The following is a 14060-nucleotide window of genomic DNA, read 5'->3' on the forward strand; positions in this document are numbered from 1 at the left end:
AAGGACCCCATGCGTCTTGTCGCATCTGTTATTTGCCAAGTATTGCCTATCATTGAGGCTTCAGCTTACCGTTTGCCTAAGTATGTGATATTATCCTCCTCCTTCTTTTGAGAGCGGAAACCTGTATCAAACCACATCAGCATGGTGAGTATTTCCTGGATCCAATTGCTTACACGTAGAAGATAGAATGGCCAGCGATGTGGCACATGTGATGTTACCCATTTCGATCCACAGCTGCTGCGTAGATGTACCAGTATCATCATCTTTCTTCCATAGTAAGCCATCTAGCTCTTACGGAGGCGTGTTCCCCGGCTTCGTTGCTCCAGTCAGTTGTGGGGCTTTACGTACTTAGTGGCGTCAGTACAAGCGTCCGTCGTAATGGGGCCGAGCTGCAATACTTGGTCGTCTAGAAGGAGGAAAAGGTGCTACTAGAAGCTGGATGTAAGTTGTGGCAGCATTGTGGATGTCCACTACGGCTGTCTACGGCTGTCCACGGCTTTCGAAGAGCAATTGAAGCAAGAAAGGCTCGATTCTTGATCCTCACCCAGTAAATTGTCAGTCACGGAACTCATCCTCCATGGAAGTATGTGCTTTTGAAGAAACAAGTGCAGTATGATGTACACTTGGGTGTGCTGTATACCTGCTCAAACTAGTGAGGAACGAAGACCAGTCACGCATGAACAGAGAGTCGGACGGATTGCCCGATGAATCGTATGATCGATCCATCTCTTATCTATCAACATTCTTCGCGGAAATCGCAGGCACAGGTACTGGCATGTACATGAACATCCAGGCGAAACGCGAATAAGGTGCTGACTGACAAGACGAGCTGGAGTCTCAACACTCGGTATCCTCCGGTTCACGCCACACATAACGAGGCATTTGTTCTCCTCTTGAGGTTACAGCACATAGGAGCAGAATACTGGGTTCATGGGTTATTGATTCCAACCTTCCCCGGCTTTGGCCCAGAATTTGGTTTAGAGTTGATCGAGTTCTCCGTTCTCAGAGTTGGGGAAACCTGGGGGAGAATGAGGGGGCCCTTTGGAGGCGGTGGAATCACCGCCTGTTAGCACGGATGCACGAGTAATGTAGTGCCAAGCTTCTGGAACCTTTCCTCGTCCGACGAACGGTCCGTCATGTGAACCATGATGGCGGGCAACGGAATAGTACCAGTGGCTGTTGGCGCCCAACGACTAGCCCGGCTTACTGTAGAATCTATGGCCAACAAGCGGTGCACGCGCCCTATCGAGGGACGATACGAAGGTGACGCTGGGCCGGCGGCTTTCATCGGCTTGTTGGCGAATTGCTTGACGCTTTGATTGATTGCTCAATGCGAGCCGTTGATGAGCCTTGGGCAGCTTTCGACGTATGATCGGAGTGTTGTGGAGTTTGTCCATCGAGTTTGCTTCCACTCCCGACGCTCTTATCCAGAGGAAGCAAGCATGAACATTGGCTCTGCTGATTGTTTCGCAGACTCGGTTTGCCTGCAGTTTCCCATGTCCGTTGCATGAGGCCTTTCGCGAAGAGACTGCTGTTGATTTTTCTGCAAACCCATGATGCCACTCAATCGAGAGCCTAACTCAGCCAACATTCCCCGTCGCATCAAGCAGAATCGCAAGGAGCAAGCCACTTCTTCGCTCTTGCTTCCAACCCGTTCTGCCGTTCTTTCTAGCGGGTGGCACAAGCCTCAAGTGCTCACAGGTGGTGCCCATCTTTGTACGTAACAGCTGAAGGGTGGATGTTTTGCGCAACTGAATCGTGTCTCTCCCAACCCCAGTCAACTAATCCTTCCCACGCCTCCACTTCCCCATCCTCGGTCGCAACAAAGACAGGCGGGAAAAGATAAGGATTTGCAGCCTTTGTCTGTGGAGAGGCCAGGCCGTCCAGAACCCGTGAGATGTATCTGTACGCGTCCGGGATGAAACTCTCTCATGCAAAAGAAACGAAGCACTAATGCACCCAAATGCAGGCACGAGAGCATCAAAGTGTCATCGAAGAAGCTTCTCACTTTGTTTTTCTCCGAATGGACGCATTCTGGAACATTCCCGCTTCTTGTTAGCCCTAGAGTTTGCTCGAGGCGGGCGGGACAAGCGAGGCGAAGGGAAGAGAAAAAGAGGCTTGAGCCTTAAACCCATAAGCAAATTGGGTTCGGGGCTTGAATGCCGACGCCACTACATGTATGTAGTCGGTACCTGTACGCCGCAATCCTACCGCTTCTTCTCCAAGTGGAGAGGGTGAAGATATTCAAAGATATGACGAACTGCGGCTATCTATGTGAGACATTTGGTAACAAGTCAACAATGGGAATACTGAGGGAGATCAGCCTTATCTTGACCAAAATCTCGCTCATCCGAGTCACTGTTATCGGGCCCCCATTCTCGTGATAACCGACTCAGTAGCAGATCCTTGGACCGGACGACTTTTCCTCCAACAAGTATCGGTACCTCCACTCCAACCGTCCGTGCCTTGAACCCTGTCCCCTCTCCGCAGCAAACCAAGCTGAAAACAGCTAAAGAGGCGTCAATGTGCCGGGGATCTTCTCTTTAGGGCGCCTTTAGGGCCTTGGAGACGCTGGAGCAGACGATAAACAGCCTTCTTCCTGGGAGGGACAAGCAGGGATCTCTATAAAGGCAGACCCTGCTGCCTTGTCTTTTTCTCCTTCCTCTCTGTCCTGCTCCAAGTCTCTCCCGTCTCTCTCATCTTTGTCTTCATCAGCCGGACGGAACTCATCATGGAGAAAAAGAGCAGCTCCGGAGCCGACGAGGCCTTCGACGTCAACATCGAGGCCGCCCGGCCGGGTGAGACCACCGACTTCACGTTTGCCCACGATGGCGAGCAGCTCAAGCGAGGCCTCAAGAGTCGACACCTGCAGTTCCTGGCCCTCGGAGGAGCCATTGGAACCGGTCTCTTTGTCGGATCCGGTGGCATCCTGGCGGACACCGGGCCTGCGCCGCTCTTCATGGCTTACCTCTCCATGTCCATGATTGTCTACATTGTCATGAACGTCCTGGCAGAAATGACCGTCTACCTTCCGTTCCGAGGTGTCACCATTCCGTACTACGTCAGCCGCTTCGTCGATCCCAGCCTGGGCTTCGCTGCGGGTTGGAACTACTGGTACGCCTACACGATGCTGGTCGCCGCCGAGGCCTCGGCAGCTGCCATTGTTCTCGACTACTGGAAAGCCCACGTCAACGTTGCTGTCTGGATTGCCATTGTTCTCATTGTCCTGCTGGCGCTCAACTTGTTTGCCGCTGCCATCTTTGGCGAGGCCGAGTTCATTTTCGCGTCGATCAAGCTGATTGCCTTGTTTGTCCTTTGCATCATCGGCATCGTCTTGTTCTTCGGCGGTGGCCCGAATCAGCATCACGTCCTCGGCTTCCACTACTGGAATGACCCGGGCGCCTTTGTGGAATACAATGCCAAGGGAAACACGGGCAAGTTCTTGGGCTACTGGCACGCCTTTGTCAAGGCCGGTATGTTTGATCAGCCCCCCCATTGACTCGTTTTCTACGCGAACTGCCTCGAGTCCATGCGCGTGTGAAGCTGACGCATCTCTTGTACAGGTTTTGCCTTCATTACCAGCCCCGAACTGATCGCCATCGCCGCCGGCGAGGCCGTTTCTCCCCGCCGAAACTTGAAGAAGGCAGCCCGCCGATTCACCTTCCGTCTGGCCCTCTTCTACGGCGTCTCGTCTCTCATCATCGGCATCATTGTCCCTTCAAACGACCCTAGACTGCTGGGAGCCTCCAACGCCAGCGCCTCGCCCTTCGTCATCGGCATCCAGAATGCGGGCATTCCCGTCCTAAACCACATCATCAACGCCGTCATTCTCACCTCTGCCTGGTCGGCCGGAAACTCCTTCCTCTACTCCGCCAGCCGAGTTCTGTACTCCATGGCCATCAACGGCCAGGCTCCCAAGTGGTTTGCCCACACCAACCGCCTGGGTGTCCCGTGGGTTGCCGTTCTGTTCACATGGGCCTTCTCCCTCCTCGCTTTCCTCAACGTCAACAACTCCGGCGCCACCGTCTTCAACTGGTTCGTCAACATTTCGACCATTTCTGGTTTCCTGGCTTGGATCATCATCATGATCACCTATCTTCGCTTCCGCAAGGCCATGTTCTTCAACAACCTCTGGGGAGAGATGCCGTACAAGACGCCCTTGCAGCCATACGGCACGTATGCTGCGCTCTTCGTCATTTCTCTCCTCACCCTCACCAACGGCTTCCAGATCTTCATCGGCGATAACTGGAACGTGAGCGACTTCCTTGCCGCCTACATCACACTGCCCATCTTTCTTGTTCTGTACATCGGCCACAAGATCTGGAAGCGGACGCCCTTCTGCATTAAGACGTCTGAAGTGGACGTCATCACGGGCAAGAAGGAGATGGACGAGATGGAGGCCATGGACCAGCCGCCTGTGCCCAAGAACTTGCTGCAGAAGATATGGTTCTGGGTGGCATAGAGAAGTTGAGAGACGTTTGTGTTGTTTCTATAGCCAATTGAGTTCCTGTATATAAAGGCTATCTGAAAAGAGGAGGGGCGACAGCTCTGCCTTGGATACCCACTCACCGGCTACGATGCAGATGAGAGTTACGTTAATGACTATATTCGAAAATACCTCTTAGACTATTCTGATGTGACTAATCTGATGTGAATGCTAGGGGGGATAATACATCAGAATACTATCTGCCCCCGGATCTTGAGATCTCTTGATTATAAATTCGGTAACTCAAGAGATCGCCCCAGTTACGGATTCGGACAATGCCCAACTTCAGCCCGCATGAACGGCTTGTACCGCGTCAGCGGCTGACCGGGATGATCTTTTCTGGTAAACGCTGCAAGACATACTGCTTACGTAGAATTAAACACCACGACGAAGTGAGAAAGCATTGCATGTCTTGTCGCATCATGATCCAGGTGCACATTGCTGGCCGCTATGACCGGAGGAAACGCTGTGACGCTTCGACTATTTCTCTAATAGTGCTGCAGAGTACATTTGTAATATTGCCGCTTGTGCTGTGTTGGGGTCCTGTTGAATTGTACTCTGCGGCAATGATGATGGTGTCGAATGCTTCATATCATCGTTCGGCTCTCCTATAAGTACCTAGTCCTGGCAGTCCTTTCATCATGAACAGCTGAATGCTCTGTACGCATCAGCCCAACCTCTTCATCAGCTCTCATCTCATCAATTTTGTTCTACAATATCCCTACCCTTCCCATTGATCAAAATGTCCACTCCATTTGAATCCCAAGTCCTCGAGGCCAACGCCAAATACGCCAGCACCTACAAGCACAGCGGCCTCGAATGCCCTCCTCTACTCAAAGCAGTCATCGGTAAACCCCCTCACTCCTCAGCCAAGCTCTCTTACAAGCATCCAACTTGACCTTTTATCTCAGTCACATGCATGGACTGTCGTCTCGACCCAAAGTCCGCCTACGGCTTCGAACTAGGCGAAGTCACCACCATCCGCAACGCAGGAGCATCCGGCCGCGACGCCGCTCGCTCCGTCCTACTCGTGACTCATGTACTCGGTGCCCAAGAAGTGCTTCTCATCAAGCATACTCGATGCGGGCTCCTGGGCGTCCCAGAGGACGTTGTGCATGGTGTCATGAAGAAGAACCTGGGTTTGGCCGAGTCAAAGGAGGTGGGTAACTTTGAGGTGCTTACTTTCTTTGATTTGGAGAAGTCTACGAAGGAGGAAGTTGAGTATCTTCGCAATCATCCTCTCGCTTGGAAGAAGGTGCGGGTGACGGGCTGGACTCATGATACTGATACGGGCGTTTTGAAAAAGGTCGTGGAGTAGATGCGGGTTGAAACTGTATCAATGAATCAGCGAGCGGTACACAAGACGATAGAGATACTTATGGAAGCTACCTATACAATGAGAACCTCCTATTGAATGCTTTGAAGTGTCCCTCGGCGATTGATAGCTAATGGCAATACGATGGCGTCTCTCAAGGCTAGGACATCTGCCGCACTGTGTGCGAACCACGAACCATACGTTATATATTTGACGGGCTTATTGGAGCTTTGCTTCTATAATACCTGAGGTATTAGGTCTGGGCAGTAATGTTCAGCTGCCTCCAAGGACTTGTCTAAAACATGTATTGGAAAATAATAGCTATGCGAAGTTGCTTATCAATAAGCTCTGACACTTGCCTTCACCTACTAAGCCGGAGTGCTTTGGCGATAACCTCAAGTACGAAACTCAGTAGCCGTAATAGATTACAGATTTGTCACCAGCCATTGATACCTGAGGAAGACTCTTTGATGGGGTGGGAAAAGGACAAGTGAATGCCACCACAGATGAGAATCGCCTAAGCTAACGAGTTTGACGAACTTGACGACGCCCAATTCAGCAATACAATCACTCCTTAGCATAAATGGCAACTGAAGTGATGTAGCAGCAACTGCTTACCAGTGTTGTCTTCCTCCTAGTTGTCAAATCGGGCAAGACATCGAAACGTCGTATGCCTAGATGTCCGCATGGCTATCTAGACGCTAAGCAATGTTGAGCCGCTTTACCATGGAACAATGGTGAGCTTCCATTGGTGTATCGAAAAACATTAGTCTTCTGTAGCTTGTAAAGACCAACTAATTGCCATACGGGGAATATTTTGTAATTAATCCGCAACCAGCCTTACACATCGAAGTGGAAAAAGGGAAACCAAGAGTCTGAGCGCGTCTGTTGAATCTCCGCACAGTAAATTCCGCCTGCTCCGTATTTACGGTTCAAAACAGCAGCAAGCACAATTGCCTCTCGTGTATGTCCTGATTAAATTTCCACTCAGCTCATCCAACAGACTACTCTGCAAAGTCTGCCTTCTCGTTGTCTTTCTTGTTCGAGGTTGGCTGGAGTTGATCGACCAATAGTCAGCTGGCGGAGGAATACCCTGTATTGCCTCATGGGGTTTAGTCGCCTGTTCTGACATACCAAATCGGGCATATCGACAGGAGCAGTATTATACGAATGAGGCTTTACATAGCTTGCAGTAAATGCTTTGTGGTATTGAAGACATAATAAGGGCAAACTGGAGTAAAGGGTTAGAAGAGAGATAGAACTATAAAAGCATGTTGATTCCGCATGAGCTGCCATATTACCATCCTCATCAAAATAACAGCCGCCACAGACAGAGTCTGACTTACACGCATAACCTTCAAATCCAGCCTCAGATTCCAGCATCACGACAACAAAAATGGCCTCCTCAAAGCCCAGAGCTATCCTCGGCCTCATGACCTACGGCCCCCCAACCTCCCCAGACAACCGCGTAACAACCATCGAAGAGATGCAGGCTCACCTCGACGCCTTCCAAAAGCACGGCTACAACGAACTCGACACAGCCCGCATCTACTCCGGCGGCGAGCAGGAGGCCTTTACCGCAAAGGCGGGATACAAAGAGCGTGGCTTCAAGATTGCCACCAAGAGCTATCCTCTTGTTCCCGGACAGCACACGGCGGCGAACCTCCGCAAGGACTTGGAGACGTCTCTCGCCGCGCTGGGCACCACCTGTGTAGACATCTTCTACCTGCACTCGGCCGACCGCTCCGTCCCCTTTACTGAGACTTTGGAAGCCGCGAACACGCTGTACAAGGAGGGCAAGTTCAAGCAGCTTGGCCTTAGCAACTTCACGGCGTACGAGGTCGCGGAGATTGTCATGCTGTGCCAATACCGAGGCTGGGTGCAGCCCACCATCTACCAGGGGCTTTACAACGCCATCAGTAAGGAGTTTTTCCCAGCCCAGTTGTTGAACCGCATGGAGAGACGGAACTAACAATACATCTTGTAGCCCGAAATTTGGAAACAGAAGTAATCCCTGCCTGTCGCCGCTTTGGACTGGAAGTCGTGGTCTTCACTCCGCTCGGGGGAGGTCTCCTGACCGGGCGCTACAAGTCGCCCGATGACGACGACCAGCAGGGCCGCTTCAGCAAGAACACGTTCCTGGGTCCCATTATGCGCTCCATGTACTTCAACGAGAGCCTGTTCAAGGCCCTCGACATTCTCCGCCTTGCGGCCGAGAGCCACAAGCTGACCATGCCCGAAGTCGCCATCCGCTGGCTCGTCCACCACTCTGCCCTGAAATTTGCCAAGGACGGAGGAAACGACGGCGTCATCTTCGGAATCAGCAAGATATCCCAGCTGGACCAGAACGTTGCGGACCTGCAGAAGGGCCCTTTGCCCGAGGACGTTGTCAAGGCTCTCGATGCTGCTTGGGTCATTGCCAAGGGCACCAGCCCCAACCCCTGGCACACGTCTCTTGAGTACACGTACCAGGGACACTCATAGAGCTTTGTTTCTTTTTGTTAGCTTAGATGCTCGACATCTGGCATAGCAAGTTTCTCAGCATGGTAGCGTAGAAAAGGAAATTCGAAGAGTTTGATTTCAAGCCCAGTGCTTCTTTTGAGTTGCACTTTGTGCGGAACTGACAGATGCGTTCTCAGACATCACGCGTGGAGGAAATTCTAGGTATACATAGATTGCGAATGCCATCATGCATGTATTGCTGTGAATAGATTCACCCGCCTAGTCCTTTTAACGACACGATTTTTCATCGAGCTAGACAGGACGCCGGGTAGCATGTGGCCATGGTATAGAAGAGTACGATCCAGCATTATTCTCGACAGTGAGGCGACTAGGCCATGCCACTCATGTTGGAGGGCGGCCATCGGTATAGTCAAGTCCACTCTGAGCTGTGAGCGCTCCTCCAGCATATTGGTTGCTGTCGGACTACTCGAAGAGCGACATCTCAGCATCCTCGTATACGTCATTGCAAACGCGGAATGATCTGGAGAGCATGGGTTTGCCGGCGCTTGTCTAGGCCCACCTCATACTCGATCCTCCAACTTGAGCTCGAGACATCGCAGGGAAAGCCCTCGTTTGGAACCAACCCCACGTTCATACGGGACAACTCGCAGAGGATTCCCTGGAAGGGATGCTGCCGGCTTGCATTGCCTCGCGCAACAGCTGAGCTCTTATCGTCATCGCCATTGTGACCAACAAGCCCAGTTCATCCGAGCTTTCCCTCCACTCGTCCACCGGTGAGTCGCCAAAAGGTGTCGGATCGAGCAAGTCTCTCCACTTCAGCTGCTTGTACGGCAACCAGGTGCTTGTCAGTTTCTTCCAGTCGTCAATGTTCTGGGCAGACCATGAAGCTTTGGAAGCCGGGAGCAGCATGCCCTCGGTATCCCAGTCCAGCGGGCTATTGCATGGCAGTCCGATCTCCATGGAGAGCACGGCGTTTAGGGTGAAGTAGATGGTGGCGACACGGACGAAGGATTCGCAAAACACCCATTGCTTCCAGTCCTCCTGCGGATGCTGAGAAACATCCAATGTGCCCTCCACTTGAAGACGTCTAAAAATGGACTGTATGTAAGAGTCAGCTTTCCATCCACAGTCAACGACACAAGTCAAAGATGGGAGCGGAGGGCAACTCACTCCGAGAGTATAGAGAAGCGCAATATCTCCATTCGGAAAGGCTGCATTGTTTCTCCCCAGCTTTATTCTCAAAAGTACGTACACTGAGACAGCTTGTGCCGCGGACAGCAGCTCCCATTTACAAAGCGTGCCGACCTGGTTAAAGTCAGTCATGATAGTAACTCAAAGTCACAGAAGAAAGATAACTGTCTTGCCTTTGCGTATATCCATTCCTGATGCTGATGGATCATCTCCCACAGCGGCTCTCTATCGACAGACAACCCAAGAGTTTCACTTTTACACGAGCCATATGCCCGCAACAAGTTCTGGCATGTCTTGAGAGGACTCGGCTTCGAGCTGGGAGATGCAGAGCCGCTCTGAAGCTCTTGCTCAGAGGAAGGATGAAGGAAGGCCACAAGGGACAGATCGTGAGCCACTTTCGATGCTTGGCCACACAAATACCTCAGTACAGAATTGCTCATCTGCATCAGTGACGGCTCTGAGAATTGTCGCTGTTCGAAGAGGTCGAACTTGGGTATCTTGATTGCAAGTCACATGTTAAGATGACCGTCTTTAGAGAGTGAATTCATCATGGCAACTAACCAGGGCACACATCTGCGGACTCAGCCGCGAGCTAACCGGGCGATTCGGCGTCATCGCCGCTTTTGATGCGTTCTCGCGGCTGCCTGCCGCTATCTCGGCCTCATGCCGCGAGGCCTTCTTCTTTTGGTTCCGCCGCTTGTGGAAGTTCTTCATGACCGCGCGCCGAATGTACGTGCGCCTTGCGCCGCGGCCCTGCGCGGGATCATCGGTCAGGTTCACAAACGTGCGGTCGAGCTCGCTGAGATGCTGGGATGAAGTCATGGCATGTATTGCTTCTTTCGGTGACACAGAGCAAGGCAAATTAGGGCTGAAGTAACTTTCTCTCTTTATTCGAGGTTGAACGGAGGAGCAAAAGGGGCGGTACAGCCCGTTCTTTGGTCGGGTGGGGGAGCATCGATGCTACCTTAGGTAGAGGAAGCAAGACACTGACGTCCAGGGATTTCATAGGCTGCTGAGCTTCTAAACTCCGGCGCCATGTTAGAGGAGCTGCGGGCTTGCCGGCATGCACCGGCGGATTTGCTTGGACTGCCGGATGAAGCATTTGCTAGTATTATATGATGAAGCTCAAGGAAAGATATCAGCTATTCGAGAGGATTGTTCTTCATTGGTTTATGTAAACGCTCTCTCAATATGATTTCTACTTCTATCTCTTCTGCAATATGAAGGGAAGCAATCCTTGCGGACTTTATACCGCCACCGCCGCCGCTCGTTTACGCGATCAAGCAGCTTCTCCACCCTTGCACGGAATCACATCTTCTCTACTAATGCTGTCCTTTCCCCAAATTCCTTTGCAAAAACGGCAACATATAGTGCAGAATGTCCTTAGCATTGCTAACCAAAGCGAAATGGCCAGCATCAATGAGATGAATCTCAGCATGAGGCAGATCTCGCTTATACGCCATTGCGCCAGCAGGAATGAAGCTAACATCACAGTTAACAAACTCAGCGTCAACATTCTTTGGTGAGCAGAAGCCACAGTCAACTAAAACTTACAATTGGTCATTCTCTCCCCAGACAGCAAGCAGCGGCACCTGAGATTGGCGGAAATACTCCTGGTACTGCGGGTATTGCGCCACATTGTTGCGGTAGTCGAAGAAATAGTCCAGCTGAACGTCGGTGTTTCCAGGCTGGTCATTCATGAGTGCATAGTCAAGCCACCATGATTCAGGTTCCAGAGACTGGGGGAGCTTTGTTCCGGTGGTGTATTGCGACGCGGTTGCGTTCAGTGTGAAGAAGGGAATCAATGCATCGCGGTCACTAACATGGTTGGCCAACAACCCATCTTATACGACAACCCAAACAGCATCTGGCGACTTACGCTTGACTCCCTGATGCCCAGTATGTTCGTATAGCATCGAAACCTGGCCCAAGTCCCTCCACATAAGCATTTCCATTCTGCGAGACAATGGCCTTGACTGCATGCGGGCGCCGAACCGCCAGTCGCAGCCCAACAGGAGCGCCATAGTCGATGATGTACTCTGCGAATTCTTGGATATTCAATGCATCCAGAAACCCTTCCATAACATCGGCAATGTTGTCAAAGGTGTGGGGGAACTGGGTAGGGATCTTGGTGAAGCCGAAGCCGGGGAAGTCGGGAGCGACAACGTGGTAGGTTAAAGCAAGGGCGGGAATCAAGTGTCGGAAGAGAAACGAGGACGAGGGAAAGCCGTGAAGCAGTAGCAGAGTTGGAGCATCAGGTGGCCCTGCTTCCCGGTAAAAGACTGAGTAGTTGCCGACCTCGACTGTATGGACGGCGGGGAGGATTTGGTATGCTAATTCCGCCATCGTGAGCAGAGCGAGGGTATGTTGCTTGTTGGACGATTGGTGTATAGACGATTGTGCAGTATGGCAGCATACTTTCAGTTTATATACATGCCATATTCTCTACTCCAAGAAGATGTTGTAGCAACGTCTACTTGCGATCATTGTAATAGTTGCAGTGACTAATGCTTCCTTGGTCTTCAGGCTTCTAGTCCAGGGTCATGCATACTAAAGGGCAGCATATTCCGAATTAGGCCAGTAGTGCTTACTGCATATGAAGACATCGTGAGTTGAACGAACCCGAACTGCTTCAAGGGCGACTTAGGCGAGCGAGGCGAGCTGTCTCAATAATACAGCTCGCCAGTGAGTGCTGAAGCATTGGCATGAGTCTATACTCAGTCGTTCTTATTTGGAATCAAATATTCGCCGTCCTGGTGAATTGAGGTTGCAAGCTACACATGGCTATAGCCGTCAACCTGGGTAGTAAGGAGCAGTATCCAATGGAAATAGTAGACCATGCATCTTCACCCGTGTTAGCTCGCTGGACTCAGGTGTCATTATTATACTAAATTTGCTCTCACATCTTAGTCTAGTCATCATTCTTCGTTTAGAAACAACTGTATCAAAATGTTCCAGCTCGATCTTTGCCCCATTAGCAACCGCTCATAGATGATACTTGAAATCCACAGCCCGGTCACCGCTCTGAATCTTTCTCCTATCCTCCACCTGCCCACTCGCAATCTTCTCCTTCTCATCATTCTGGCTCCGCAGATAAAACCACTTGGCAGCAATAATCAGCTGCGCCAACCCCAAAGCCCCAACCGAAAATGCATTCCCCAGCACATACGGCGACGCCCTGTAGATCTGGCCCGCCACAACGCCCGCCGTGTTCCCCATGCTCAGCTGCACCCCAATCGCCGTAGCACGCCGATAGTGCGGCGCAACGTTGACATTGAGCCACGTCAGGTTCAGCCCAGGGCCGCAGTACGTCGACGCGGCGCAGAAGAAGGTGCCGAGGAACTTGACGGCGTTGCTGGTGGGCGCCAGGATGAGGATGTAGCCCACGATGCCGGGAATGTTGGAGAGCCAGAGGAACGGCCCGCGGATGCACGTTCGGTCGGAGACGAAGGCGAGGGCGAGGAAGCACAGGCCGCCAAAGATGTACACGGGAATGCTGAGGTACTGCGCCTCGATGGAGGTGTAGCCCATGCTGACGATGATGGAGGGGAGGAACGTGCTGAAGCCGTATAGGAGAATGTCCTGACAGAACTGGATGCAGCCGCTGCAGAAGCCGAATATGTAAGCAACAGATCTCTCCGTTAAGGGGGGTCAATATGAGGGATCATACCTGAGATACAGCTTCGGATCCTTGAGACTGATCCAAATCTCCTCCCAGCTAAACTCCTCGCTGCCCATGTACTGCGCCCTCTGCGCCTCCCGCACCTTCATCATAGCCTTCTCCTCCTCGGTCAAAAAGTACGCATTGGAAGGGTCATTCGGCAGTCCGAACCAGATAATGGGCGCAATCACGAAGCTGCAAATGCCCTCGATGATGTACACCCACCTCCAGCCCGCGTACCCGGCAACGCCATCCATCTTGAGAATGCAAAACGCCAGCAGCCCCCCAAAGGCGCCCGAAATCGCCGTGCACACAAAGAGGTACGACACCCTGATGCCCTGCTCATGGCGCTTGTACACCATGGTGAGGTACAAGTTCATCACGGGGAACAGTCCCGCCTCGCACGCCCCCAGCACCAGCCTCACCGCATACAGCCCAGCGACGTTATGGATGAAGCCCGTGCAGATGGTCGTCACGGACCACACCGCGCAGAGGCCCGTCAGCAGGATCCGGGGCGTCATCCACTTCATCATGACGCTCCACGGCGGCTCAAAGGCCACGTACGTGGCGTAGAAGATGGACACGGCCGTCGAAAACTCCTTTGCGCTGGCGCCGATGTCGTCGGGCATGCCGGCGACCTTGACGTTGCCGATGTTGCTGCGGTCGAGGAAGCACGTCAGGTAGACGAGCATGATGATGGGGACAAAGTACATGTCCAGCTTGAGCAGGAGGCGCTTCTCGGCATGGGGGTCGATGAGCGGGATGGAGGAGGCCGACTCGTCGATGTCTTGGGAGGAGACATCGCGAGAGGAGGGGCGCTTTTCGTCGAGGTCTGGGTTCGACGCCATGTTGCAGTCATGGGGAGAGTTGACAATGACAAACTCCAAGACAAACAGAGGAAAGGAGATGAAAAAAGAAATAATAGGTATGTAGTATCAAAGTTC

General features: G+C 52.2%; 6 protein-coding genes across 6 annotated transcripts; 3 read left to right on the plus strand and 3 right to left on the minus strand.

The window, feature by feature from the left end:
• Positions 1-2731: 2731 nt before the first annotated feature.
• Positions 2732-4462, plus strand: BBK36DRAFT_1123614 (amino acid transporter-like protein; the record flags this gene model as incomplete). Its single annotated transcript, XM_024891079.1, has 2 exons — positions 2732-3473; positions 3564-4462. 2 exons carry the CDS (start codon positions 2732-2734, stop codon positions 4460-4462), a joined length of 1641 nt encoding a protein of 546 aa, XP_024748083.1.
• Positions 4463-5228: 766 nt separating this feature from the next.
• On the plus strand, positions 5229-5804 carry BBK36DRAFT_1160930 (carbonic anhydrase; the record flags this gene model as incomplete). The annotated part of the gene is made up of 2 exons (XM_024894330.1): positions 5229-5334; positions 5398-5804. The coding sequence occupies 2 exons, from the start codon at positions 5229-5231 to the stop codon at positions 5802-5804; spliced, it is 513 nt and encodes a 170-aa protein (XP_024748084.1).
• A 1393-nt stretch (positions 5805-7197) lies between these two features.
• On the plus strand, positions 7198-8285 carry BBK36DRAFT_56950 (Aldo/keto reductase; the record flags this gene model as incomplete). Its single annotated transcript, XM_024898278.1, has 2 exons — positions 7198-7720; positions 7789-8285. 2 exons carry the CDS (start codon positions 7198-7200, stop codon positions 8283-8285), a joined length of 1020 nt encoding a protein of 339 aa, XP_024748085.1.
• A 609-nt stretch (positions 8286-8894) lies between these two features.
• On the minus strand, positions 8895-10277 carry BBK36DRAFT_1170447 (hypothetical protein; the record flags this gene model as incomplete). The annotated part of the gene is made up of 4 exons (XM_024895446.1): positions 8895-9362; positions 9435-9501; positions 9597-9952; positions 10017-10277. The coding sequence occupies 4 exons, from the start codon at positions 10275-10277 to the stop codon at positions 8895-8897; spliced, it is 1152 nt and encodes a 383-aa protein (XP_024748086.1).
• Positions 10278-10777: 500 nt separating this feature from the next.
• Positions 10778-11801, minus strand: BBK36DRAFT_1123243 (alpha/beta-hydrolase; the record flags this gene model as incomplete). The annotated part of the gene is made up of 3 exons (XM_024891030.1): positions 10778-10937; positions 11010-11273; positions 11335-11801. The coding sequence occupies 3 exons, from the start codon at positions 11799-11801 to the stop codon at positions 10778-10780; spliced, it is 891 nt and encodes a 296-aa protein (XP_024748087.1).
• A 639-nt stretch (positions 11802-12440) lies between these two features.
• Positions 12441-13964, minus strand: BBK36DRAFT_1177375 (MFS general substrate transporter; the record flags this gene model as incomplete). Its single annotated transcript, XM_024896061.1, has 2 exons — positions 12441-13059; positions 13126-13964. The coding sequence occupies 2 exons, from the start codon at positions 13962-13964 to the stop codon at positions 12441-12443; spliced, it is 1458 nt and encodes a 485-aa protein (XP_024748088.1).
• Positions 13965-14060: the final 96 nt, after the last annotated feature.

This window comes from Trichoderma citrinoviride, assembly GCF_003025115.1.
Source record: "Trichoderma citrinoviride strain TUCIM 6016 unplaced genomic scaffold BBK36scaffold_10, whole genome shotgun sequence".
Taxonomy (NCBI): domain Eukaryota; kingdom Fungi; phylum Ascomycota; class Sordariomycetes; order Hypocreales; family Hypocreaceae; genus Trichoderma; species Trichoderma citrinoviride.